The following is a 25,945-nucleotide window of genomic DNA, read 5'->3' as shown; positions in this document are numbered from 1 at the left end:
TACGCAGTAAGGTAGGACCTTTCGGGTTGGATTTGGTCGTTCAAGGTACTATGCAATAGCAGACGTGCTGTGTCGGTACTTGAGGGCGCTCGGGCCAATTGCCGGATCGGAGTTTGGAAGCAAAGACTGGCCGACACGTCCCATGGAACTGACTGGCACCTCCCTAAAGAGCGCCTGAAAATAGGGGAAGGTGCAAGTCACGTGCCATTAGAGTCAGCTTGTCAATATCAGGAAGCAGCTAGAGCTGTGCTAAGTGGCCACATTATTTCTCTTCTCCGTTGTCGCACTGGTCTTTGGTATAAGCCAATAGCTCGTGTATCGCGTCTCAATTAATTCATCTTGTTCCATCCTTCCGAAACTCAAATGTGGTGGTTATACATCTGACACTTCGCCAGCTGTCCAAGTCATACGTCAGACAATGAGATCTAGAAGTGGCCCGTGCATCAATACGCTGCGGTGGGCTCCGGTTCAGGTGCCCGAATCCACGTCCAAGCCGGCGCCTGGCCGCCGCCTGGCTGCCGCCTGACTTTACTTCGACTACCTGCCATATTGCACCTGAGCCTTGTACTTGTCAACCTCCCTGTTCAAGGCAAACCCCACGGCGAACAACCTTAGCGAAGTCGAGCTCGACACAAGCCCACCCACCTGCGACGACCCGGGAATATTTCCTGCCAACTACACCGTGCATCCATACAGCTTTAAGTCGGGTCCGATTTCTCGAGTTTCTCCATCATGGGCAACACTACCAGTACAGTGCTGGACAACATCGTCCAGGGGTCCAACTGTGAGCCCCTCCCCCGCAGTCGACTTCTTTGTCGCACAGACTTCGGTGTGCTGGAGCTGACTGGTATACAGTCGACAGAGAGGAGGTTGACCGTCTGAGGAAACGTTTCATGAAGCTGGACAAGGTATGTTCTTAAGGCCTGCTCATTTTCCCTTAATTTGCACGCAACGGCGACCCAATCGCCAGAAGGAGACAATGTTGCTGACCCATCTTTCTTGCAGGACAATTCCGGCACCATCGAACGTGATGAGTTCCTCAGCCTGCCCCAGATCTCGTCTAACCCGCTAGCCACAAGGTAGCCAACACCCTCCCGATACGAATCACTGCGGATCATGTTGCTAAAGCGATACCTACACAGAATGATTGCTATCTTCGACGAGGATGGTGGTGGAGACGTTGACTTCCAGGAATTCGTATCAGGCCTCAGCGCCTTTTCTAGCAAGGGCAATAAGGAGCAAAAGCTGCGCTTTGCCTTCAAGGTTTACGATATCGACCGCGACGGCTACATTAGCAACGGCGAGCTGTTCATTGTGCTCAAGATGATGGTTGGAAGCAACCTCAAGGACCAGCAGCTGCAGCAGATCGTCGACAAGACCATCATGGAGGCGGACTTGGACAAGGATGGCAAGATTAGCTTCGAGGAGTTTACCAAGATGGTGGAGAATACGGATGTCAGCATGAGCATGACTTTGGGTGAGCTCCATCTTCTGCGCTCCTGGGGGTTCCGCACCTTGTTTTGGCCGGTGATCAAGCTAACATCTCTTCCCAGACACATTTTAGACTTGAGCGCGGCGGTGGGCGAGCACATCAGGATCATGAGACATGAATTGCAACAATCTTCATTCGAGGTAGAGATAAAACATTACCCCCGGGCGGCACCAATGTCGTCATTTTTGCCTGGATTGAAGTTTCTGGGTTTCAAAGAGCCTTTCTCCGTCTATTGCGTTTGACAATACGATTCTATTGACGCGATATGACATCCATGTTTGATAGTGGTTTCCACGCCTCAACAAGGCATATGACCAAGATACAGAGGTCGGGGTTACGGAGGTGGAAAACCATTACGCGCATGCATGCTTGGGGGTCTTCAAATCAGACCTCGTACCCGTGACTGCATCGCAGCTAGCTAGGCGACTTGCAATCCCATCACTGCATCGACGACAATATACTTGGTAGTCAGACTTTGGCCTCTTGTCTTTTCCTGAGATTAGAATGCCGAACAGGAAGGTATCGACGCATCAGTGTTTGTCACAATACAATCGTCACGAGGTCCACGAGCCTGCCAATTTTCGGGAACAAATATATCGCAGTGAATTCATGATGTTCAAATGGGACTTCCGCCTTCAATGACTGAGATTGCACTTTCTTTGGAGTCAGTTAAGATATTTCGCTACATACTGTAAATTAGGGCAATGTGCTTGTCAGACGAACAATATCTCACAGCGGCCACGATTCAGCATTTCAATGAAACAACATTGGACTACAACAAGTATCTAGCGGATAAGTTGGGCAAAATGTCCACGATATGTGGAGCTCGAAGGTCACCTGTCCTAACTCGATAGAAGACTTGGGAGATTGCTTGGAGTACCTGACTATATCCGGGATACCTAAGTACATATCTAGACTTGGGACTCCTTGAACACCTTTCCCCGATTATACGGAAGCAAAAGCTATCAAGATACGATGACACTCCCCTTTATCTTGGAATTACTAGTTGATCGCGACACTCAGGACCCCAACCCAATCCCGGAGAGAGGTGTCTGCCCTTAAGTTCAAACATTTGCAAAGGCTACCAAAAGAGTGATGGCAACTAACGGGCTGTTATGAGCCACAAAACTGATCTGGAACGCAGTTGCCATGACACAGTGAACACCTTTTGGTGAACAGGTGCTAAGGAGCGCTTGATCTTCCGTCGCTGCCCCGTATGTTGGGTAAACGGGTATCACCTGACGAAGCACCTTCCTTGGTGTCGGTAAGCCTCCAAGCATTCAGCTCTCAACAAAGCACGTTAGACTGCCGACCTACCAAGGCTGTTCGTTGTGACCACCATCCGTACACATAAAAAAATTCGCGACATTCCACTACCGTGTATCCCGCAGTATTTTCGTGCAAAGGTAGGCAAACCGACCATAGCAGACAGGTTGGGCCTCCTCCTCACATGGCTAGTTTGCAGTACCGCGTATCAGGTTTTCACCACGAGGATGTCATCTGCGCCTAACGATTAGACGATGGACGAAATATCGGGCCGTTTACCAATGCCTATGGGTATCAATGTGGCTTCGGACGAAAGCATGGCCTACAGACCAGATGAAAGCACGACTTCAGACCAGTCCTACGGAAATCGGGTCAGCCTAGCCAAACGCTCCTTATACGATACGACAAGAACAACAGACCACTTGAGGTGATTTTCACATAACGTACAGACATTCCGTGTTTTCCTTCCAAGCGGTCAAGAGGATCGTTGAAAGCGAGCTCTCACGTTGAGTCAATTTCCAACCAAGTCAGATCTTCCTATGGCAATCATGTTGTAGGGGACCAGTCAAGGCTGATTGCTCGAAGTTTGGTGCGAAAACAAACTGCCTTACATGAGTGTAGCCGAAACAGGGTTTACCGAGGGAGAGGTCAGTGGTAGCATCCGACCGGAAGGGCGTATGACAGTCAACCTAAGCTACTAGCTTACCGAGTCTCTGCCCTGTGTCACTAGCCATGAGTATCTGTTAACGAGTCATCGACAAAATTATATCTAACCAATCAATTTGTCTTGTCTAGGAAGCTTAAGTCTACGGAGTCATGGCGATTCGAGTTGAGGCTATCTAGAGAATTCAGAGAGACCAATTGGACACCTCATCAGGCTTCTTCTGAACCAAACTGACGATTGCTGCTTTTACATCGTGTACGACGTGGCCTAAAGTGTCACATATGGAGTAGCTGCTCTACGCCCTTGGGTTGGGATTGAGCACGCTGCCAGGAACCGCAGGCGCTCCAGTGGATACCATCCGGTGAATTCAAAGTGGCACTTTCTGGGCCTTCCAGACGAACTTAGCGGAGACATGAATGTAATAACGTATAAGCCACAAACGGACGAACTTTGAAGGGAAGCCGGCCGGGATTAGACCCACCAAAACCGAACCGGGACCCACACCGGCTTTGCCGGATTAGCAATCTTTCTTACCCGGAGATGCGGAGTGGCCAACTGAAAAGACGCCGGTTCGTAGAAAGAGTACCCAGGGCATGTATAGGTACAGCAGTCAAAGCTCCACCGTGTTGATTGCCTACATGGATGATCAGATCATGTCTGTCCACCACCAGGGACCTCTTTTTTCCTTGTCTCTAGCACGTCCTGCGGTGGAGCTGCAGGGCGCCTGGGAAAGTGACAGATCAGTTTTCTAAATCCGTGCAGAGGAAAGATATGCAAGTCTCAACCCTGTCCCCCTAATCATTCCCAACCATGGCACTGGAAATTTTAGGGCGAAAAAGGAGAGGGCCAGAAGTCAAGGTAGGGTATGCTTGCCAACAGACTGTGCTGCTAGACTCCTCTGGGTTAAGCAATCACCAATGTACTCCGTAGCCCTTTGCACCTTCACTCCCGAGCCGACGCCTATCATGCTTGAACGGCCAGACACAGGATATACCCGAGATCTGCGTCTCTTCCCGCTACTTGGATCCCGCGCGCCGCCCAGAGTGCTGGGCTCGAGGGGCGAGACACCTGTCGTGACCAAGTAGGGATGGGCTTGCTCGTGCAAGCAAGGCTTAGACAAAAAGCGACGCTTGGTACGCCATAGTTCCAGCCGGGGGCGTCCGCCGATAGTTTATCACTGACATGCTTCTCATCCGTGGCCAAAACCGAGCTCGTTTCCTCATCGAGACTCAGCAGAAGCAATATCGTTGCTTGACGCCAGGCTCCAGGCTCCAGGCTTCAGCAGCTACATTTCTCGGCAGACAGCCTTGCCTCTGCACACGAGCAAGGATTACCTCCCTGCTGTGTTTCAATATCTCTATACCCATGCTGGCAACACAAACAACACCACCGCCCACCACCGCCCACCGTGCCGTGATCTGCAACTTGGTACCCTGTTTCTCGCGGCCCAGAGACAGCGCCATACCGGCTTGCTATGAGGCGAAGTCGAATAGGGAGCCGGTATTCGCCTCATAGCAAGCCTCATCTAGCAGCAATCAACCTGATTATTCCAACATCATCGTCTGATGCCTTGAAACAGCGCTAAGGAAGGGCTGGGTGATTGCCAAGTTCGCAGATGTGTTCACATGTCTTTGTCATGCTAATGCTTCAATATGTCACTATAGATAACTCAATATGTGCGTCAATATGTGCGACCAATGAGCAATAACGCCAATGCGCACTAACACGGAAGGTCCCAAGCAGCCGGACCCCATGATCCCTCACTCTTCAGAGTCGTCAAACATGACCGAATCAAGAGCTCGCCTCCAAGCACTCGACCAGCCTCATGCAAGGTCCTGGTCACTTGTCACATCGCAGCACTGTCCCACCCATATTCGACATACTGTGGTATGCGTTGCTGCGTTTCAATCACTTTATTTTTTTGCTCCTAGGATCGGTCCTACCTACCAAGACGAATATTGATCACCTTGCTTTTTCAACATGTATAACTTCGTGTTACAGATTCTGGGCGATGCTGACTGGCGGAGATCCCGGGACAACCCGGCTATGAGACGATCTCCATTGAATTCGCAAGCCTCGATCTGTTTGTTACCCAGTTGCGAGCTGGAGCTGGAGCCTGGGCTCCGTCCTACGGCTGCGAGCAAGTGGGAACAGGCGGAAAGTGGGAGGCTTCACTTTTCAGCCAGCAACCTGCATTAGCTCGGTCAAGTTACAAACGCCCATGCCGCCGATAGTCTTACCAAAGTACAACGCCCAAATAGAGGACGGTTGAGCTGACATGAAGAAAAGAAACGCTTGCGATGCCCTGCAGAAAATAATCTTGCAGATGTCGCTTCCCGCGCTCACTCACAGGCCACAAGCGGAAACCCTGGAACATACGGCCTGAGTTGCCGGCCCATCGGTTTTGACGAAATTTCTTGTCTGACAGTGTCACTTTTGACGAGCCCCCAACATGGCAACCTGATGTTGACAAACACACGCCCCGAATGCCGCTGCCTCCCTCATAAGAATTGACAGGTCGAGATTGCTGCCTGACCGTAGGGCAACACGAGGAGAGGCACTCGAAAGCTGGCCAGACAGAGAGACAGAGGAGTCCGACACATTTCCGTGTGAAGCCAAGATCGACGTACATTTTCCCAGGGTCCTACAAAGCTTCCCTGGTTGCGGAGAAGGGTCACATCTTTGGGTTGATAGGCCCAACCAGAGGTTCGATGTGGTCTGGACATTGCAGTAGACTGCTCTCCATCTTGCGTCACTAGCCTCGTTCTCCAAGGCGGGAGATCGGCGCAGATAAACACAGTCGTCATGTCCAGGCCGACCAGTCGACCCTCTTGCTAAGGTACGGATACATACACCGCCTATCAAAGCCAGCCCTAGACAGGCCGATTGGGCACGAATGGACTTCGAGATCAGGTGCCACCCCCTCCTTCTATCCCTTCCCCTCCCCCCCTCTTCCTCCGACGTCTGCCCCGGACTGTTTTCCTCCAATCCATTTGTCCGGGCCCCCGAGCCCGCATTTCTCGCGTGGCGGCGGCGGTGGGCCAGTTTGACCGCCGCCCAACCCGCTCCCCCGAAACTGCGTCGTGTGTGCCCGCCACTTGATCACCCGCATGAGGCTTACAAGACCATGTCCAAGGGACCATGTCCGCATAGTGCCCATTATTCTTCTTATCAAATAAGCGTAGGGCAGAAAGATCGACGGTGAGGCGCCGGCCGAGGCTAGCGTTTCCCAACAACCACAGACGTTCGACGTCCAACAGTCAGGGCAGCCATCAAACGCCGAGCTGTGCCGGCTATACCAAGCAAACATCCATGATAGAGAACAGCTGGGCAGAAACGCTTTGTTACAATCTTTTACTAGTTGTTTTTTTTTTCCTTTTTATTTTCATTTTCCTTTTCTGTCCTTTTTTCTGTGTGGCACGTTTCACCCCCCTTCGGCGTTGCTTGCGTACTTGCACGGCATTTTGGCCCGGCATCCATGGCTTGCTGTTGCCTTGCCTCACATCGCGCATCATTGTTCACGCATCATCCGTCTCTTTTGATTGATTGATGGTAACAAGGTACAGACAGGTACTTGCGTACATACATACAGCAGCCGAATTTACTTCGGGCAGAACATCGAGGCAGAAGAAGAACAACAAGGATAAAAGAAAAAAGGTACTAAACTGACAAAATAGGGAGAAAAGAAGAACCCGAGGAAACCAATAGAAGAAACAAGAATAAAAACCAACAGATGAACCCCCACCACCCAATTTTTTTTTTGCGCAACGACGCAAAGCTCGTGAGAGCATCCAGGCCTGATCTACTACAATACCGTAGGTATACATGATTTCTACAACAGGAAGACAGAGAAAGACATACACACGTACATACGTACAGCCCAACCCCCCACTAAGCATCAACCCCATCCTCCAAACGCTCTCTCACATCCACAACTCGCCATGACCTTTTTCTGACTCCGAGGTTTTTTTTTTTCTGGATTTTGATTCTCATCCCTTCGTTTGCGAGTATCCGGCCTCACTTTTTGCACATGTCTGGTGGGCCATCCACCGCGCATTTCATCGTTCGTCATTCCTCCGAGTGCTTTCCTGGTTCGCCCATCTATAACCGTCCCCCCGTAAAACCCGCGTCCCCTTTTCTTTACACCGCACACCCCTACCGCATGTACGCAAACACACTCACCCCCTTGGAGTGAAGAGAAGCCCAAATTCCGCCACCCACATCTCTCCGTCTTTGGTTTTCTGTTCTCCAAGCTGGAAACCTCCATAGCCTGTCTGCTGTTAGACCTTGGCAGATTTAGCCTAGTCGAAGCTTGGCCTAAAAGCACATAAACATGGCGTCGGTAGCAGAGTGGAGATATCCTGCAAAAAAAGAAGAAAAAGAAAGAATCAGAAGATGTGTTGAAAAAATGATGGAAAAGCAACAGAAGAAAAAAATAGAAACCACAAATGGTTAGCCCATTGAGGATGCTGACATAGATGCCTGATGCCTGCCCAACCACCTGTTGGAATGCGTTAGAATGATGAGCAGTTATCCTCCCTGAAGAACTCCAAAATCCGCGTAACATCGTGTCAGGTCTCCGTCTCTCGTGACAAGACGTTTCCACATGCCGAGAATGTACATTGGGGGAAAAAGAGAATAAAACGAGGCCGCCATAGATGTGTGGTGTATGTGTGTACGCAATCCACAAAAAGGCCGACCGCCCAGGCGCCACCATGAATACGTTTACGGGCATCTAGACATTGCCCTGAGAAGTACGTTTCTTGGGTTTGATCTCAGGGCCAAGCAGCCGACTAACCCCAGTCTTCCTTATCTGCTCCCTTGATGAGAGCCGGAACCCGTTTGAGCTCCGCCGCCGTTGCCACTCGACTCTTCGTTTGCCTCGTACTGGTCCAGACAAGCCTCGATGACTAGTAATGTATCTGTCAGCATCTATGCCGTCCCATAGCGTTCAAGGTTGGCATCGCGCGCGGGGCTTACTCTCTATGATCTGCTGCTCCCACACTCCGTATTGGTAGTCGACAAGACCGTGTCGCTCAATGCCGTCGCAGAGCCGCACGAGCTCCTTGCCCATCTTTTCCAAGCCTTCTTTGGGGACCAAGGTCTGCGATCGCTGCAGCTGTCTGCCCGGTTCCATCAGATCCTTTTGCATCTGGAATAGTGAAAGCCACGCGTGATTGAAGTCGTTCCAGAGTTTGATTCGGTCTCCATGCAAATTTTGGTCGTCCAGGTTGAGGCCTGTAAGTTATCCGCTTGTTAGCAAATGTGACCCAGACGAATACGAAACCCAACTCGGCGCGAGCCGTATGGGGGGAACATAACCAACATACCGAGGTCGACAACCTGGGTCAGGAGCCAGTTTGACACATCCAGGAGCGACTGGCTGGCGCTTTCGAGCACACCATTGCGAACATTTTGGAAGACACCTCGCAGCGCCGACTGGTATTCCATCCATTTTTCCTCCAGACCGCCCGTGGCAGAATATTCCTGCTCTTCCATTGATACATCGGCACTGGACGTCTGCTGCGGCATCCCGCCCACGTTGGGGATGTTCGCCTGGTAGTTCGCCATCTGTGGCTGTTGATATGCCGTCGCCGTGGCGCTCGCGGGTTGCGCATGGGGAAGGTTGGAGGTTCCTGTGCTACTGCTCGGGTCATTGGAGAAGTACGACGTAGACACATCTGTCGGCAAGATCGGAGCAGCTGCAGGCTGCCGTTGGAATTGCGCCTGATTATCGTAAACGGAGCCCGTGGCACCAGTTAGATTATCGTAACCCATCGTCATGGCCGCGTTATATCCACCGAAATTCTGCGCCGGACGGCCATCCTGGCTATAACCTGAGGGGTAATGCATCGTGTTCGTTGCCATGGGCGCGTTGAAAGATCCTGCTACCGGCTCTTGATAATTGTACGTGCTGTAGCTACCCGTGCTTCCCATGCCTCGCGCCTGTGAGGGCGAGGTGTTGAGTGGCGCTGGCCGGTTGTATCGCTCTGTCGAACCTGTCGCCATGGTGCGGCGCTGCTGCAAAGGGTCTTGTTGTACGTTATATCTTGGGTTGGAGGTGGGATGCATGGGCGCTTCATTCTGCCTCCGACGGCGATTGGGATCATCCATCCCACGAGGGGTTTGGTCGCCGGTCGGCTCCGAGGGCAAGCCTACCGTGTGCGCCGGCGGCAACGGAGCTGGCGATGTATACAGTAAGGCCAGTTTGGGCCGTCGAACCGGTCACAAGACCGTCCAATTGTCGTGTTGGAGCCCGTCTTACGCTATTGCGTTTTTTTCTCTCTTGCTTTGTCTTCCTCCGGGACTAGCGCGTCGAAGATACCAGTCGGTGGCGTATAACGAATTTTCTTTGCCGACGACAACGGACGACGCAGGGCGCTACCTTCACCAGACGTATGTGCTTCCGCGAAGCAAGACGAGTAAGGGTATTCAACGTGTCGCGAAGTGAAAGTGCAAAAGTCTGGACTCGGCCAAGCGGCACTGGCGGGTAGTTACGTCGCGAGTCTAATAATGGCGAGGTAAGGTCGGTGCCGATGGGATTGCAAGATGTCAAAAGAGACAAAGGTAAGGGAGCGTTGACTTGGACCTGGGGGTCGGAGAGCCTGATGTGTGATGCCGATGTAGGGTCTGTCTGATGTCGAGCCGGGCAGAGGGCAGCACGGGATGGGCTGGCAGATTCCTCGGGCGGCGAGTAATAGAAGTGGCTTTTATGAATTGGATTGGGAGGGAAGACGGCGGATAGAGTAAAGGATGGGGAGAACAAGGAAGTTAACTGTTCAGACTTGCTTGTCGCGACCAGCTCGGCGAAGCTAGCGCCGGTCTACCTTCATGCCCTGACGCCTGAAGGTTCGGGAAGACTAGACGAAGACTGGCGACGAGTCGTTGGTGTCTTGTGAGTCGTCAGAGAAGTTTAGATTTTGGTAAACAAAAAGCCAGCGAATGGGGTGGATATCGCGCTGAGTTGTCAAACTGGTGTCAGGTTTGATACCAGGGAGATCCCAGATGGCGCATGCACCACGATGTCCAACATTACCAGCCGGTCCCTGCGCGATCTGCTTGGGCAATGAAGCCGCACCAGGGTCTCAGCGACCACCGAGTCGCCTTGACGCAAGATGCGATTCGTCAGAGCAAGAGCAAGCGTCGGGTGGACCGATGTGGTCTTGAGATGAGGTTGGTGACCCGAGGCTCGAGAGGCTGTGCGGCGGTGTTGTGGGTTGGGGATATGAGGCTTGTAGTGAGGCTCGCGATGTGACAGAGGACCACTTTTGCTGCTCGTAGCCTAGTGCTGCGAGGCTAGACGCGAGTCTATGTAGCCTTGGGGAGGGGAAGGGGACTCTGCTTTGCCTGACAGGGAAGAACTGGGTAACCCTGTGACGATGAGAGAGATGTTTAGGGGCGGGTTCGGGGCGTTGGTGTGGAGGAAGGCGTGAACGGTAGTCTCGGGGTTGGTCTTATAACATGGGAGGGATGCAGATATGGGTCGATGCTGGCAGGATCAGAATTAAAGGAAGGGTGTAAGTAGGGAGTGAGGGGAGAAAAAAAGTAATAAGAGGGCAGATGAAAAAAAGCAACGATAATCCAAAGAGACTTGGACTAAAATGGGGGTCACTGGGTACTTGGGTGTGAGAGAGCGAGTGACATTGATACACAGAGAGATGTGTGTGTGTATGAGTGAGTGAGCCCCGGGAACTTAAGGTGAGGCGGGAAGACAAGCAGCTGCTGCCAGAGTGAAAAAGAGACAAGCAAGCACTTGCCTCCTAATCCAAAGGGGAACAGACGAATGATGGAAGCCAGGAAGACCAAGCACAAGGAAGTCTGTGCCAGGAGGAGGGGACGGATGAGACTAAAAAAGAAGACCCGAAGCCAGTGGCAGAGATAATAGCGAGCGAGAGGAGCCCAGGAAGTACCACTACCGAACGGGCGGTCGATTGTAGTGTAATGCAGAGCAAAAGAGTAATGAACCCGGCAGACAGCGCCGTGGTCGAGGAAGTATCCGTTCCGTGGAGTAAGGTAGGGCAAATTCAATCCAAGTGCGGCTAGATGGCCCCAAAGAGAGACAAGCTGGACCTCGTACCGCGCCAGAAAGACCCAGATGTAATCTAAAAGTGCTTTTACCAAAAAAAAAAAAAAAGATCGAGAAGGCCAAACTGGCTCAATGCCTGCCGACGAGTTCGTCTTCTCCAAAGGATTGCCCCGGTCCAATGCGCGTGGCAGCCCAGCAAGAGAAATGCAGCCAAAAGAGTAAAGTGTGGCACCGGAAGAGTAGGGTAGCGGCCGTAGCGGAATGGATCTGTGAGATGGAGCTTTGAGTCTGTCTAGTTGTTGGACGACGTCGAGAACCTCGGGCTGGATCTGGAGTTGGGGAGATGAGGTTGGAGCTGACACCCGGCCGAACGAGGCACGTTATGCAGCGATCTGCAAGGCAATGTCTGAAGATGGGGGTTCCCTGGTTGGCAACCGGCTCTTTGGTAAAGAAGGCGTAGTGGACAAGAATGGACGAGATGCAGGCGACAGATGATTGATGGGTGTGGACATCGACGTGGGTGTGAGAGACTGAATGTGAGTGGGTGATGGAGAGTCTCTCTCGCAGTGGAGGGTGGGCATGTGCTTGTGTTGGCGCCGACGATGGAAGCAGGATAGGCGGATCGCAAGGGGGTGTGGGATACCAAGACTTGGGTGAGGTAGCTGTATCTGATGTATCTTTGCTTCCAATTGCAGCTGAGCTGGAGGGAAAGAGGAGGAGGGGAACGACTGCAGAGCAAGGCGAGTGAGACTTGAATTGACTGAGTAAGTGGGATCAAATAGCCGTGGCCGCAGGGCCTCCTGCAACACTTTACGAGTGTCCCGAGTAGGAACGACGAGACAAGGTGTTTGGAGGGAAAGAGAGAGAGACAGCGAGGGCGCGAGAGCAAGGGTGTGTGTGTGTAAGAGAAAAGATAGAAGAGTCGAAGGTGGTAGAAATGAAGAGGCTTATTATGCAGCAAAGCCAGAGCCACACCCCATAACCGGGGCTAGTTTGCGAGCACAGAGTCAGGTCTTGTCAGGTGCCCAGCGCTGGGTTCGCCTTCAGGACTCAGGAATGTAGAGGCGCAGAAAGCTTTGGATTTGCTATGGTAGGTATGGTATTGGTGCGAGTTGGACGATATGAGCTGGTCAAGCCTCAGAGTAAGTACAGGTCGATGAGAAGGCCGGGTGTGAGTCGAGTGAGGAGACGGAGGAGACCGTTGCAGATCGAAGTGCCGATATACTGAGAACCGCGGCAAATGGGTATGGCGGCGGCTCTCTCTCTCTTTGGACTCGCTCAAATTCGGAGGGGGAAACAGATCATGGAGACAAAGAGAGACAGTTGGGCTACAGACGGACAGACGAGAGATGGGATGGGATGGGATGGATGAAATGGAAGCAACGCACCCGGGCCAGCCAGAGAAAGATTGCAATGGGGGTGTGCTGAGCTTGCTTGTTGGTCACTCTTCCCTTCTTCCCACCCCTTCGTTTTCTCTCGTCCGTTTCGCGGCAGTGATGGGGTTGCTTGGAGCACGCCCGTCCATTCTCTTTACACCCCATCGGGAGCAAATGTACGGTACTTCACCTCATGTCAGTCAGCATTGCTCCATCATCCGCGGCTTTGCCGTACCTCGTTTTCCAGCCATGTCACCTGCTATACTTGATCGTGCCTTGAGTCTCGAGAAAGCCGTCGCTTGGCTGGATGCCGCTGTCCCTTTCATTCTGCCCTTTCTCCTCTGGAAATGTCCGGCACCGGTGTATGGAAAAGTCAATGTGTCCGTCCACACTGTGACCTGTTTCGTTTCGATTTTCTGCTCAATGTCGGCGGGTCTGAGCAGTTTGGGTCATCAACACGTCGTCTACTCCTTTCAAGAATTCCCATCCAGGATTTGAGTTCCTCCGGTCGGGGCCGCAGGCATTCGGGCTGCGGATGAAGCTGAGACAAGAATATGGCTGACTGAATGAATGGAGAGAAGGATACACAGACCCTGTCCTGTCCTACTCTACTAATTTTTCCCCTTCGGTGCCATACCAATGACGAGCCCCCTGGACGATGAGCTGGAGGGATCGTAAAAGTTAAAAAAAGTCTGTGAGCACCCAGATGGCTGGATTTGGGGGCGTTGTTTATTACCTCTCTGAGACAAGTCCGATGACCCTTGTTCGTGCTCCTCCGCCTCCCCTGGCAAGCCTGGCTACCAGCCAGGGGAATGCACACGCCAGCCATTATTTCTCACAATCGCTTGCACTTCTTTTGTGAAGCCCTTTTACCCTCTTTTCCTCCCACCACATTCATTTCCGTCGAAAGACCTTGTCGCTGGGACCCATTTAGAGCCATCGAGGCACCGCGGCCTGGCCTAGATTGCTTCTGTAGGTCTAGAGCTCCAGGCCCCAGAGAAAAGGCCTTCAAAGGTGAGGCAATGCGTCGCACTGCCGATGCCGAATGACGTACAGCAATCATCGTCGACACCCACTTCAGTTCATGGCGGAGCATCAGATTGATCGTCAGCTTCGGAGCAGAGGAGGGGAAAAAAGAGGAGTGACTAGGGGGAGCATGACAAAGCCATCGAATCTCTCACACATCAGATGCTCGAGACAACGATGAACCATGCTTCACGTTTCTCTCGCTCTGGCTGGTAACCTCGTTGACAGAGGATTCGGACTTTGAGGCACATCGTTATGCGAATGGGGTACCCATTAGCCGGTACAGACTACAGAGTAAGCAGCCAGGCCCTAACTCAACTCGATTCTTGAATCGTGCAGCGGCCGCATCCCTACTAAGGTACTCGGCTCATCATGGCCTCCAATTCGAGCCAATGGCCAAGACCCCTGATCACTGGACTTCGAGACGCTTGTTGGCAATTGGCCTCTAGTATACCTCAAAACGGTGTTGGATTGTGGTGTTGGCGTTCGCCGTTGAAGCACAATTTCTCGGGTTTCGGAAGCTAGAAAAGAACATTTGTTCTGTTACGATTCAGTCGAACCTGGGGGGAGATATTGATGTGCAACGAAGCAACTCGAACCGTCTCGGATTGGTGGGATGCACTACACGGTGGCAGCAGATTTGGCGTTAAAAAATCCCAGAAGGAAAATGGCCCGAGTCGGCCCCCAAGAAAATTCGGGCTAAATGGAAATCAGTGGAGCAACTGGCAGGTGAAGACCAGACAGGAAGAGACTTCCGTTCCCGCGAGTCCTCCATTGATAGAGTGTTCGAAGCCAATAGAAGGCGAGAAATGAGAGCGACAGGCCGCCATTTGGAATATTGGAAAGGGGGCCAGCCAAGTTGACACACAAGGACCCGAAACCCCCTTTTGGTGACGGGTGCGAAAAGAATCGAATGGTATTGATAAATTGACCAGACCGGGTTCGGCAACTTGATGAGACTCGACAATGCCCAATGAGTGCCGTGGTTGAAGCCTCACTTTTTTTTTTTTTTTTTGGCGGCAGAGGACTGCTTCCTTGATTGCGTCCGAGTATTCTTTCAAAGGATGGAAGGAAAAGCGGCACGTACTTTGACACTTTCATTCGAGAAGAGTATTATGCAGAAAAGCCTTCGAGTACGTGAAGGATGTGCATATCTGTGCAAATGATACGTTAATGGCGGCTCTCTGCTGAGAAGCAGTAAGAGAGACGGAGAGATTCGAATTGTTGGTAGAGGTAGAGGTACCTTATTGATCGCAAAGTGAACAGGCGTTGGCCTTGGTGAAAGATAAGAACCATGAACCTTGCATAAATGTCGAATCTGTCAAGGGGTATGTGAGTGAGGGCCAGAAAGGACTAGGCGGGGAGCAAGTGAGGTCGAAGAGGTCGTTGTAAGACCCCAGTCAAGCAACCGGGGTTGCAACCCTGGGCTCGGTGGGTTCCTGAACGAGTGCCGGTGCCTTGCTTGAGTGGTCCGGAGTGTACGGAACGCGGCAATGTATCTGTACATTGTGAAAATGGCTGCTCCTGCTGCAGGGTTGAAAGTATCCCCCCCCCTTTGGTCCCCTCCCCTCCCCTCTTCCTCGGGGCCCTTTTGAGGAGGAGCCCTAGCGATTCAGGGATCGTGCCTGAATGCAACATTTCACACATGGATGAGCAGGCCTGTGAATGGCTCCCACTGCTCTATTGCGAAGGCTGCAGAGGTCGAGAAGGTGGGGTTCGCCTGGCAGCATCGATGCAGCATATGGCTGGACGACGACTTCGGTTGGGATTGTGTGGAACTCAGCTTTGGAGAAGTGGTGTGAAAGCTTCTCGAGTGCTTGCTTCAGGGACAGGAGCGAATTCCAACAAGCCTCGCTTGGAACTTGGCCATCGGCAAACGAAGAGACGTAGGAGGTGATGAGCACCTGCATTCGGAGTGTCCTCTGTCATTTGAGATTGCATTAGTCGGAACGCTCCCTGGACAAAAAAGCGACCTGACCTTGCCTTACCACCGAGTTCTTCCCGGTAAGGTTCTGTGCCTCCCTCCCCTCGGCGAGGCATGATGTGTCTGCAGTTGTATTGTTCATGGGGTCGTTGTAGGGCCTGGGTATGGTGGACGTATCCTCATCCGTATTACCTCGAAGCATGCTTTTTACCTAGTCGCAGCCCAATGTGCACCCGAGTGCGGGTGAGGTGAGTGTCGAGCGGGCGCGGTTCCGACGTAGGTTGACCCGGACATATTCGCGTTGCTTCCGCGGCGTCAAGACGCAGGGGAACGAAGTCGTGGTCTCCAGCTCACAGACGCTGTGAGATGCTGCGATGTGGTGGGCCTCACATCTCCGGTTCAAACATTGCGGTTCCGCTGCGGATATGCTCCCATTGCGAATGCCGTGCGTGAGCCTGCATTTCGGGGGTCTGGGTCCACATTTCGACGAGATTTCATCACGACGGCTCTGATCCAGCGTAATGAGATGTGAGAGAAGACGTCCGAGTGTTCAATGTCGCTTATATCCGCAGTATCGTACCTGTACACAGCTAGGTATGGAAATTGATTTGCAAATGGCGGTCATCTTAGGTTGTCTGTGGCTGAAGGACTTCTTTGCCATGGGGATAATGTCTCGTTGTAGAGACGTACCTTACATACCTCAAGTGCGTTACTGCCGACACCTGGCCGGCCTCAAAATAAGGTACCTTACTACCTACCTTAGCTGAGGCAGGAGAGAGGAAGTTATTTCGGGAGAGAACATCGCAGCTCACCTTCCATTATCTCGCACCACTTTGGCAAGGCAGTACCTTAAGGACGTTGATAGGAATTACCTTAGTGTACCTTATCACGGCAACACTTACAAGAGTACTTGATGCCAAATTCCATCGCACTTGCCCTTGACCTCTTCGTTGCTTCCCCGGGCGAGGTACGCTGGGGTTGGAGATGGAAGGAGACGAGCAAGATACCCGGGCCGAGTGCACGATGCACACCTACCTAGGTAAGGGAGGTACGGAGCACCTTTAGTTCAAACCCTCGGGCGCCCGATAGGTCCAGCGGCCCATGGTTTTCCTGCTCTTCTCCAAAGTCAAACGCTGCGTTCGGCTAATGCATTCTAATTTCTATGTGCCACGGTGGGACTGGGGCGGAGTTTCTCCAACACGATTAATTTTCCCTCATCGTCGTCGGACTCGGCTGGACTCTGGAGTCATACTCATGACATCCGAACGCCATTGCTCCCCACTGTCCACACAGTTTGCCGCCCACCGAGCTACCTACCTGCTCGCTGCTCCACCCCACCCCACCCCACCCCACCATACCTACCACACCACACCACACCACACAACACCGGAATATACACCAACACCTTCATACGCCGGCCCTTCCATAATTCCATACCATCTACATCGTGCCTCCGTCCCGACCTTACTCGGTGTCTGCCCTACTGTCACTACAGACGCAAGAACCAAGGCCAAGACGGCAAACCTTGAATCGGATAAAGCACGTGTGGTTACAGTGTTGAGTGCCAATCACGCGCTTGCCCACACGCCTTGGGCAGCACGAACCCAATTGCCCAACCGGACTTGCTGCACCGGGACGCCCCCGTCCACTCCTTCGTCCTCTTCCAGTCGGGTTGATTGCATTCCCAACCCACCTAGCTCAACGGGGGCCTTCGTCCTGCATCCAAAGGTATCTCGAGACTCAAGGCACGGCTTATGGCTACCTTATGGATACTTCAGCACCTTAAACTCCGGATGCAAGGCACCATGGCACGGCGCTGGGCAGGCAAAGCCTGTGCAAAGCGCGCTAAAAAAAAATGTCCTGAGCCGCGCTTATGCCCTCTGCGTTTACGACCTCGCCGTGAGGTTAGGTGACGTGGGGAGGGTCCATTGACCTTCTCGGCGCCTTACCTAAGACGACATAGCATATGGTTTCGAGACAGCACCGTCACTTGCTGTTCAGCCGGCGTCGTCCCTCCAAATCCCCGACTCGTCGCCCGAGGCTTGCCGAGTACCGTCGGTCTTTCCAACCCTGACCTGCGAGTTGCTAACAAGAAAGGTCAAGACCCGAACCAGCGGAGATGGGCGTCGCGCCACGGAAACTGACCGCCAACGGTTAAACTAGGGGCACCCAATCGCCGTCTTTGCTCTAGTAGAGCCACGTTTCTTTCGTATCACACATACACCCTGAAGCATGCTTGAAAGGTGCTAGCCACTTCGAATGTGGTGTGGCGTGGAGTGTGTGCGTGGACTCCCCCCCTCCCCCTCCAACACTTCCCCTCGGCATGGTCTAGCCCGTCACGCAGCCGTTGGACGTTCTTGGGGCGATCTCAGCCTCACACAAGGCGATTACCGTCGATCATCTCAACCGACGCCTGGTTGATCCCCGGAGGTCGCCATAAGATGCTCAGTCGCCAAAAGAAAGTCAGCCCGCAAAGAGATCCTGCTCCATCCTCAGTCCGATCTCTCATCCACTCAAGCACATGGCCTCAGAAGAAGAATGTAACGCCGGAGGGTGCCAGGAACAGACGCGTGCAGCTCGAGCTCAATAGCCTCGTTATCGCATCGCCTAGCATTGTTCCGATCTTGTCTCTCTCGCTCCAAAACCACAAACCACCACCCCATCTCGCCGTCTCAAGCTGCCATCACCGCCTCTGCCGCTACCGTTATTGTACCTCGCCCGTCATTCGGCTGGTTCCAAGTCTTTGTCGCCCCCTCCTTGTATCGGCTTCTACGCCTCATACTAACCCTCGTTCTTGTCCAAAACATATACGGCAATGGCAACAACTTGCTCATTTCGGCTGACGCCTTGCCTGATGCGGCGAAACCAGCCGAGTCGTGCTTTCCACCATCTCTAGCAGCTTCACCCCCCGATTAAAACATTACCGGAAGTGCAAAGCCATCATCGAAAATGGTCACAAGGGGTGAAACCAGCTCCACGAACCTTCGATTAATTCGTTCCATGCTTCTAGAAACCTTCGGAGGACAGGACGGGCTCAAGCGTCTGTGCCCTCGCTGTCGTCTCCTTTTAGGGGTTACCTTGTGTGGGAGATTGAAACAAGGCCCTCGGCGGACGCACTTCTGCAACGCTGGCAATAGGGGCGCTCGCACTAGCCTCAACGCCAGAGATGTCGACTGGCTTGCTCACGGACCCTTCTAATATCGTCCACATCGTCAATCCGCCCACAGGTGCCAGCTTGTGGCCTGTGATCCTGGCCTCTTAATGACACACGGGGTTTACCTTCATTCACCCAAAGACCCGGTTTCAATGCGCGCCGAAAAGTATTTCACGGCCACTCCGTAAGGTAAATACATACAAACGTTGCAAGTGGCCATTGCACGCACTAGTCAAATGAACCGTATCAGCCAGCAGTTATCTATGCTGCGGCGATGCTACCGCTGCGGTCGATAATGGCAGAATAGACACGAGGGTGATCAAGATTCGCGCTTCCGACTTTCAGTCATAGATTTTGCAACGCTATGTTTCAAATTTTGGCAATCAGTCACCATTTCACGATCGAACTGGTTGCCAAGGGTCCCCAATTATGGATTGTTACATGATCCATGGTGTTGTACTTCTCGGTTATAGTTAGGATAAGGACACCAGGAATCGGACTCACCACGTTGCTTCTCTGCGAACTGCATGGACCAGGTACTAAGCCGTGAGAGCAAGAGCGCCGAGGCTAAATCGACCCAAGTCGCTTTCCAGCTGGCAATGCTAGTGGCAGACATGTGCAAAGCTCTAACCCTTTGGAGATGCGCCAGTCCTCATAAGTAACCGCAACCTGTGCCGACTGGCAGATCGGAGCTTGTCGTGGCCTGGCCATATCCTCTGCGTAGCTTGGGTTCACATACTACCAAGTAATTCAACTTGATGCGCAACCTCGCCCGCCGATTTGCAACATTAGGCAAGTATACATCATAGGCTGGCATTATAAGAGCTGCCTCTGTTCTATGAATACACAGGGGTGGTGGTACAACATGAAAAAGGAAGGGCGCCTGGCGATGTCATCATCAACGCCACACAGAGAAGGAGCCCTCTATCTCTTGACCCAGGCGGGCATCTTTCTGGCCTTGACATGGCCATGCTTCTTTCTTTCAACTTGTCTCGGGTCACGCGTAATGCAGCCAGCTGTAGAGTCATACATATCAGCACTAGGTCGACAGTCTTCTTCAAATTGGGACTCGACTTACCCTTTCTTAGTATTGGCTTCAGAGCTGGCTCGTGGACCATGACGGCCTTGGCAATCGCCAATGTGAGAGCCTCGGCCTGTCCAGTCACTCCACCGCCTTCGACAAGTGCCCATACATTGTATTTGTCTGTTCTTCCGGTGCTTCGGAGCGCCCAGATGACGCTCTCACGGTCGTGAATCCTGCCGAATGCCTCGTTCAGGGGTTTACCGTTGACCAGCATCTCTCCAGTACCCTCCACAACCCAAGCGCGGGCGCTCGAAGTCTTCCTGCGGCCGACACCCAGAGCGCGTCCAAATCTGTCGAGAGGCACGACCCTGGCAGTGTTCTTGTACGGGTCGATGTCGCGTTTAAATTCTTGTAGGGCTTCCTTGACTTCGCTGGGCATCAGCCCAGGGTGGATCTGATGCAACCGCTTGACCATGCTCAGAACCTGGCTGAACGGCATCGCCTTGACTGGTTCTCCGGTAATCTGTCGGTAGCCCTTCAAATTCCTCCATATTTGTCGCGAGACCAGTTCCGGGGGCGCCAGAGGAAGGTGCTGGTATCTCTGCACAAGAGTAGATAGTCGGATGTAGGCGTCGTTGAAGCGAGGTTCTCTGGAGAAGTAGGACGGCGAGACGGGGAGCGGGCGGGCCTTATCAATGCCAAAGAAGGGACTTTGGGGAGGCAACGTCAGGTTCGTGTCGACTTCGGGTTCGTTCTGTTGAGCTTCAGGATGGCTCGTGGTCGAAATGCTCGAAAAGCTGGACTGCAGGCTCAACCGTTGCCATTGAGGCTTCATTAACTGGCCCTTTGCCAGTTGGCGCAAGCAGAGAGTCTGCTGCAGACCATGGCGTAAGCTGGACATTGTTGTGGGACCTCGATCAACACCCTCGTTGATGCGGTGGCTGTCGAGATATCGTGAACTGGATACAGCCTTGTATGCCAGTAGACAACAGAAATCTTTCCTAGCTTCGTAGCTGGGCTCCGGCTGAACATCGGGAAATATCTCGCTCACGTGATGCGGCGTACACCGCCACAGGCGCTTGGATCCTCCTCTGCCGCATGTTACCCCTCACCGCAGCTGGTTGCCCTGGCGTTCGAGCTGCCGTCGGTCGAGCGAGGGGCTTTCGGGTGGCGGGGCACTGCGGTCGAAATTTCATTCAAAAAAATTACTGTCATCCTGGCGGGGAACCTGAACTTTTCTCTCTCCTCTCTTGTCCATCATATCACGCACCCTTTGATACCCTCCTATCCCTCTCGGTCATACAACTGATTCAAGATGGCGTTCGGAAAGCTCTTCACCTACCCGGTAAGAAACGCAATAACAATTACCTTTGAACTTCCATTTCTCTAGGAATTTTGTAGCTAACGAAGGTCGTCAACCCCCTCCAGGCTAACCCCCGCACCACGGCCATCCGCGCCGTCGCGAAGGCCAACAACGTTGACCTCGAGTTCATCGAGGCTGACACTACCAAGCCCTCCATTGAGCACCTCAAGGCCAGCAAGCTCGGCAAGGTCCCCGCATTCCTTGGCGAGGATGGCTACGCTCTCTCCGAGGCCATTGCCATTGCCATCTACAGTACGTTCTGAGTCACCCTTTGCCGACGTCGCTTTCCGAAAGCTCGCATACACAAAGTAACAACCCATGATTCTCAATATGATGATCAAGCTTTATCAAATACAGTTATCCCTGTCTGAATTTTCTTGTTGATATAGTCTAAATTTCTGATCCTACCATCGACACCGTTTACCTTGATTGAAAAATATCATGGGGAATGATAGCTGACGAGATCCCACAGTCACCTCCCAGAACGAGAAGACCACCCTTCTCGGCAAGACTAAGCAGGAGTAAGCGCATCGGAAGCGTCTTTTACCGAGCTCAGAAGCATAGGCTAACAAAAATTCTTTCAGCTACGCTTCCATTCTCAAGTGGTTGTCCTTCGTGAACTCCGAGGTCCTTCCCCCCTTCGGCGCCTGGTACCGCCCTCTCCTTGGCAAGGACCCCTATAACAAGAAGTCCGTTGAGGACTCCTCCAAGGTCGCGCTCAAGGCCGTCAACGTCATTGAGGAGCACCTTCTCAGCAACACCTACCTCGTTGGCGAGCGCATCACCCTCGCTGACCTCTTCGCCGCCGGCATCATTGCCCGTGGCTTCGAGTTCTTCTTTGACAAGAAGTGGCGCGAGGAGAACCCCAACGTCACCCGTTGGTACCAGACCATCATCAACCAGGACATTTGGACCGCCGTCACCGAGAAGCAGGAGTTCCTCGAGACCCCCAAGCTGACCAACGTCGCTCCCAAGAAGCCCGAGCAGCCCAAGAAGGAGGCTGCCCCCAAGGCTGCCCCCGCCCCCGCCGCTGAGGAGGCCCCTGCTGCCCCTAAGCCCAAGCACCCCCTCGCTGAGCTCCCCCGTGCCACCTTCGACCTCGAGGAGTGGAAGCGTCAGTACTCCAACATCAAGAACCACGACGAGGCAATGAAGTGGTTCTGGGACAACGTCAACCTCGAGGAGTTCTCCCTCTGGAAGGTCAAGTACAAGTACAACGACGAGCTCACCATGACCTTCATGTCCAACAACCTCATTGGCGGCTTCAACAACCGTCTTGAGGCTTCCCGCAAGTTCATCTTCGGATGCGCTGCCGTCTACGGCACCAACAACGACTCCGTCATTGAGGGTGCCTTCGTCATCCGCGGCCAGGACTACAAGCCCGCTTTCGACGTTGCTCCCGACTACGAGAGCTACGACTTCGAGAAGCTCGACGCTTCCGCTCCCGAGACCAAGCAGTTCGTCTCCGACTCCTGGGGCTGGGAGAAGCCCATCACCCACAACGGCAAGGAGTACGCCGTTGCCGATGGCAAGGTCTTCAAATAAGCGCATCGCTCTGTGGAGTGATCCAAAATTCATGGCTTATGGCAGAGATGAAATGAGTTAACGATTAGGCAAGGAGGTGTGTAGATGATGTTATGGACCCGAAGAGGAACATCTTGTGCGTAATGTCAGAGGCCTGTGTGCCAAGGTATTAGGTCGAAGTCACTAGGACGAGGCAGAAGATGCCGGCTGTTCCTGATCAAATCAAAAGAACACTTTTCAATTTCATTGAAACGCTCCATCTTCAAATTGAACGGGTTTAATTAGGGTGCTTCCATAAGCTCATGCTAAGGGGTATCTCGATGCTACCAAGTATATTTCCATGTCCCGTGCCTATCCAACCTGACAACTGTCTAGGCAATCCTCAAGACCATCACTCCGTCAAGTCTTCTACGCCGGCCCTGGCACATTTTCGTGTTGCCCCAGCCGGTAATCGTCGTTCAGCTTGAACGGATTCGTACGCATGTAAGCGCTGATATCCGACTGATTACAGAGCTGGTTGAGGTAATCGTGGACCTGCGGCACCACGCAGCCCGGCTCGCTGGCGTCTCCAAAGAACTCGGGAATCCGTAGCAGGTTGTACGGCTCGCTCCGCGCCTTCTCGAGCGAGTCGTCCACGAGAACAGTGTTGGTCTGGTCCCACCGGCCGCCGTACGCGGCGTCCGGGTGCGCCGCCTGCACGTTCGCCTGGGCCCAGACCATCTCCAGGCGCTTGTAGACCTGCACGCGGAGCTTGAAGTCGGCGTCGGACAAGCCGAACTTGTCGCGGCCCCAGACGGCCAGGACGCGGCGGCGGTACGAGGCGCTGTCCTCCTGAGCGTTGGCGGCGCCCGGCCCGCCCTTGAGGAGAAGTTGGTCGCACATGGACTGGACGTTCTTTGGCTGGGCCGAGGACCACACGACGACGTGGAAGGTGTCGAGGCAGTATTGCAGGAAGCGCTTCGCGTGGGGCCGTTCGACAAAGGTGGTGGCGTTACGACGGTTGGGCCGGTAGAGGAGGGTGCCGTTGAGGTCCATGACGATGAGGATCGGCCGAGGCGTAGAGAGGAGGGTCGGCGGGAGGGATGCGCGCTGAAGGTATTGGGGCGTGGGTTCTGGGACGCCGCCTGACGCGGCGCTTGGGGGTATGATCTTGTCACGGTTGTGCGGCGCCGCGGCTCTATGAGAGGGGTGTTAGTTTCTCGCAGCAATCGCGGAGAGAGTGACGGTAAAGTGAAGGGGCGAGGAGTGGAAGACTAACGCCCCGCGAGGTCCCTTTGGCATGGTAGACTGGTTTCCGGCGGCTGATTGCCTGGGCAGAGGAACCGCGGAGGTTGAGGCGAAGGGAATATTGGCGGCGTTGCCAAGGCCCGGTATCTTGAAGCCGTTGCCGCTCGGCTGCTGGTTCGACGGGGCGGACATGATCGGGGCCGGCTTGGTCCACCATTGTAGGTTGGACATGTCTGCCTTGTGGCCGTAGATCGAATTCGAATTGCGAAAGAGAGAGTTGCGCAAGCCAAGGGAAGGCTCTTTCTCACTGTCGGCGTGTTCGTGTGTTCGAGTGGAGCCGCGGGGTGAGCGACCTGGACGCTGGCGCGCGGCGGTTTTAAAGAAGCAGCGTTGGCGGATCTGTTGCGATCTGGCGAAGATCCGGGGAAGAGAGGATTGCATGGATGTATGGGTCCAGATGTGGATTAATACGCGAAGTCAATTGAACCGGTCTTGGGGACAATTGAATCTAATTGTTTTCGTAGCGAGTCGGCGTAGCTCGAAGATGTTGCTCACAGGTTGGTTTGTTCAGGATCTTTGTGTCTTTGCGATTAGTGGAGGGGAATTCGTTCTTCGCTTTGGCAGGCAGGAAGTTTGCGAGGCTGGTCTTATCGATAAATTACCGTTGTTCTTTATCGATAAGGTACAGGATAGCCGTTGGTCGTTGTTCTTTCAGGCCCACTGAAAAGTTCCTTTGAGGTGTGGGTGAGCCTCATACATGTGAGTTCTAACCCTGCAAATTCCGACCAAATCATACATCGAACCTTTCAACTTTACAAATCCAATCTGAAAAGGAGACAAAATGTTATCTGGAAAGAGAAAGCAAGGATTTTCGGGCCTTCAGCGCCGCGTGAAGCCTCGCAGAGAAGCGGAGCCCGAGATCGACGAGCAGGCCAGCAGTGAACCTGAGGAGGCGGGAATGGACGGAGATGAGTTGAGTGAGGAAGATGTGGACGAAGATGAGATTGACGAGGATGATGAAGACGAAGGGGTATGTAATACAAGTAGCAGAACCACCGTACTCATTACTAATAATCCAAAGTCCGATGCCTCACCACCACCAAAGAAGACCAACATCGACATCTCATCAGTGTCTTTTGGCGCCCTCGCAAAAGCCCAAGCCTCTATGCCCGCAGCCAAACGTCGCAAGCGCGGCGCATCGCCCTCAGAAGAAGAGGGCTCGGATTCAGGCCCGGAGGAAGTCGGCAGAAAGCTCAAATACGGCGCCGACCACGTCAAGCGCTCGAGCAAGCACGCCCCAATGGAGCAATCGAGCAAGAAGCCCGTCTCCCGCCGTCGCGAGATCATCGCCGTGCCCAAGATGGAGGTGCGCGACCCGCGCTTCGATCCGATGAGCGGACCCGTCGACGAGTCCAAGGCCCGGAGGGCGTACGCCTTCCTTGACGAGTACCGCAAGGATGAGATGAAGCAGCTGCGGGCCGAGATCAAGAAGACTAAAGACGCAGGCAAGAAGGAGGAGATGAGGAGGATGCTGCTGTCGATGGAGAGCAAGATGAAGGCGCGGGAGCGCAAGCAGCGGGCGGACGACGTCATCCAGGAGCACAAGCGCAAGGAGAAGGAGCTCGTCAAGGAGGGCAAGCAACCGTTCTACCTCAAGAAGTCGGAGCAGAAGAAGAGGTTCCTGATGGACCAGTTCGCTGGCATGAAGAAGAAGCAGGTCGACCGCACGATTGAGCGGAAGAGGAAGAAGGTTGTTGGAAGGGAACGGAAGGAGCTCGACAAGATGCAGAGGAGACCGAGGGAGTAAGGAGACGTTATCAGCATGCTTCAGTTCGAGCCATGAAACTTTGGATGCATTATGGAAGGTCTTTATTTTCGT

General features: G+C 53.3%; 11 protein-coding genes across 11 annotated transcripts; 5 read left to right on the top strand and 6 right to left on the bottom strand.

The window, feature by feature from the left end:
- Window positions 1–732: 732 nt before the first annotated feature.
- CORC01_11508 (calcineurin subunit B) lies at window positions 733–1,564 on the top strand (the record flags this gene model as incomplete). The annotated part of the gene is made up of 5 exons (XM_022623132.1): window positions 733–784; window positions 856–908; window positions 1,006–1,079; window positions 1,143–1,477; window positions 1,554–1,564. The coding sequence occupies 5 exons, from the start codon at window positions 733–735 to the stop codon at window positions 1,562–1,564; spliced, it is 525 nt and encodes a 174-aa protein (XP_022470357.1).
- A 5,518-nt stretch (window positions 1,565–7,082) lies between these two features.
- On the bottom strand, window positions 7,083–7,494 carry CORC01_11507 (uncharacterized protein; the record flags this gene model as incomplete). The annotated part of the gene is made up of 2 exons (XM_022623131.1): window positions 7,083–7,254; window positions 7,376–7,494. The coding sequence occupies 2 exons, from the start codon at window positions 7,492–7,494 to the stop codon at window positions 7,083–7,085; spliced, it is 291 nt and encodes a 96-aa protein (XP_022470356.1).
- Window positions 7,495–8,231: 737 nt separating this feature from the next.
- Window positions 8,232–9,635, bottom strand: CORC01_11506 (uncharacterized protein; the record flags this gene model as incomplete). Its single annotated transcript, XM_022623130.1, has 3 exons — window positions 8,232–8,332; window positions 8,403–8,660; window positions 8,753–9,635. Coding segments are annotated over 3 exons (1,242 nt in total), but the record flags the coding sequence as incomplete, so codon positions are not given.
- A 336-nt stretch (window positions 9,636–9,971) lies between these two features.
- CORC01_11505 (uncharacterized protein) lies at window positions 9,972–10,677 on the top strand (the record flags this gene model as incomplete). Its single annotated transcript, XM_022623129.1, has 2 exons — window positions 9,972–9,989; window positions 10,417–10,677. 2 exons carry the CDS (start codon window positions 9,972–9,974, stop codon window positions 10,675–10,677), a joined length of 279 nt encoding a protein of 92 aa, XP_022470354.1.
- A 1,114-nt stretch (window positions 10,678–11,791) lies between these two features.
- On the top strand, window positions 11,792–11,908 carry CORC01_11504 (uncharacterized protein; the record flags this gene model as incomplete). The annotated part of the gene is made up of 1 exon (XM_022623128.1): window positions 11,792–11,908. One exon carries the CDS (start codon window positions 11,792–11,794, stop codon window positions 11,906–11,908), a length of 117 nt encoding a protein of 38 aa, XP_022470353.1.
- Window positions 11,909–15,454: 3,546 nt separating this feature from the next.
- On the bottom strand, window positions 15,455–15,916 carry CORC01_11503 (uncharacterized protein; the record flags this gene model as incomplete). The annotated part of the gene is made up of 2 exons (XM_022623127.1): window positions 15,455–15,772; window positions 15,839–15,916. The coding sequence occupies 2 exons, from the start codon at window positions 15,914–15,916 to the stop codon at window positions 15,455–15,457; spliced, it is 396 nt and encodes a 131-aa protein (XP_022470352.1).
- Window positions 15,917–18,780: 2,864 nt separating this feature from the next.
- Window positions 18,781–18,984, bottom strand: CORC01_11502 (uncharacterized protein; the record flags this gene model as incomplete). The annotated part of the gene is made up of 2 exons (XM_022623126.1): window positions 18,781–18,837; window positions 18,892–18,984. The coding sequence occupies 2 exons, from the start codon at window positions 18,982–18,984 to the stop codon at window positions 18,781–18,783; spliced, it is 150 nt and encodes a 49-aa protein (XP_022470351.1).
- Window positions 18,985–19,852: 868 nt separating this feature from the next.
- On the bottom strand, window positions 19,853–20,853 carry CORC01_11501 (ribosomal protein S9/S16; the record flags this gene model as incomplete). Its single annotated transcript, XM_022623125.1, has 2 exons — window positions 19,853–19,944; window positions 20,007–20,853. 2 exons carry the CDS (start codon window positions 20,851–20,853, stop codon window positions 19,853–19,855), a joined length of 939 nt encoding a protein of 312 aa, XP_022470350.1.
- A 414-nt stretch (window positions 20,854–21,267) lies between these two features.
- On the top strand, window positions 21,268–22,860 carry CORC01_11500 (glutathione S-transferase domain-containing protein; the record flags this gene model as incomplete). Its single annotated transcript, XM_022623124.1, has 4 exons — window positions 21,268–21,297; window positions 21,381–21,567; window positions 21,788–21,836; window positions 21,900–22,860. 4 exons carry the CDS (start codon window positions 21,268–21,270, stop codon window positions 22,858–22,860), a joined length of 1,227 nt encoding a protein of 408 aa, XP_022470349.1.
- Window positions 22,861–23,247: 387 nt separating this feature from the next.
- Window positions 23,248–24,507, bottom strand: CORC01_11499 (phosphoprotein phosphatase; the record flags this gene model as incomplete). The annotated part of the gene is made up of 2 exons (XM_022623123.1): window positions 23,248–24,016; window positions 24,098–24,507. The coding sequence occupies 2 exons, from the start codon at window positions 24,505–24,507 to the stop codon at window positions 23,248–23,250; spliced, it is 1,179 nt and encodes a 392-aa protein (XP_022470348.1).
- A 400-nt stretch (window positions 24,508–24,907) lies between these two features.
- CORC01_11498 (uncharacterized protein) lies at window positions 24,908–25,873 on the top strand (the record flags this gene model as incomplete). Its single annotated transcript, XM_022623122.1, has 2 exons — window positions 24,908–25,096; window positions 25,148–25,873. The coding sequence occupies 2 exons, from the start codon at window positions 24,908–24,910 to the stop codon at window positions 25,871–25,873; spliced, it is 915 nt and encodes a 304-aa protein (XP_022470347.1).
- Window positions 25,874–25,945: the final 72 nt, after the last annotated feature.

This window comes from Colletotrichum orchidophilum (assembly GCF_001831195.1).
Source record: "Colletotrichum orchidophilum strain IMI 309357 chromosome Unknown Scaffold_126.1, whole genome shotgun sequence".
In the NCBI taxonomy this organism is placed as follows: domain Eukaryota; kingdom Fungi; phylum Ascomycota; class Sordariomycetes; order Glomerellales; family Glomerellaceae; genus Colletotrichum; species Colletotrichum orchidophilum.
The sequence above is the reverse complement of the archived record's forward strand: the minus strand, read 5'-3'. Positions and strand labels throughout refer to the sequence as shown.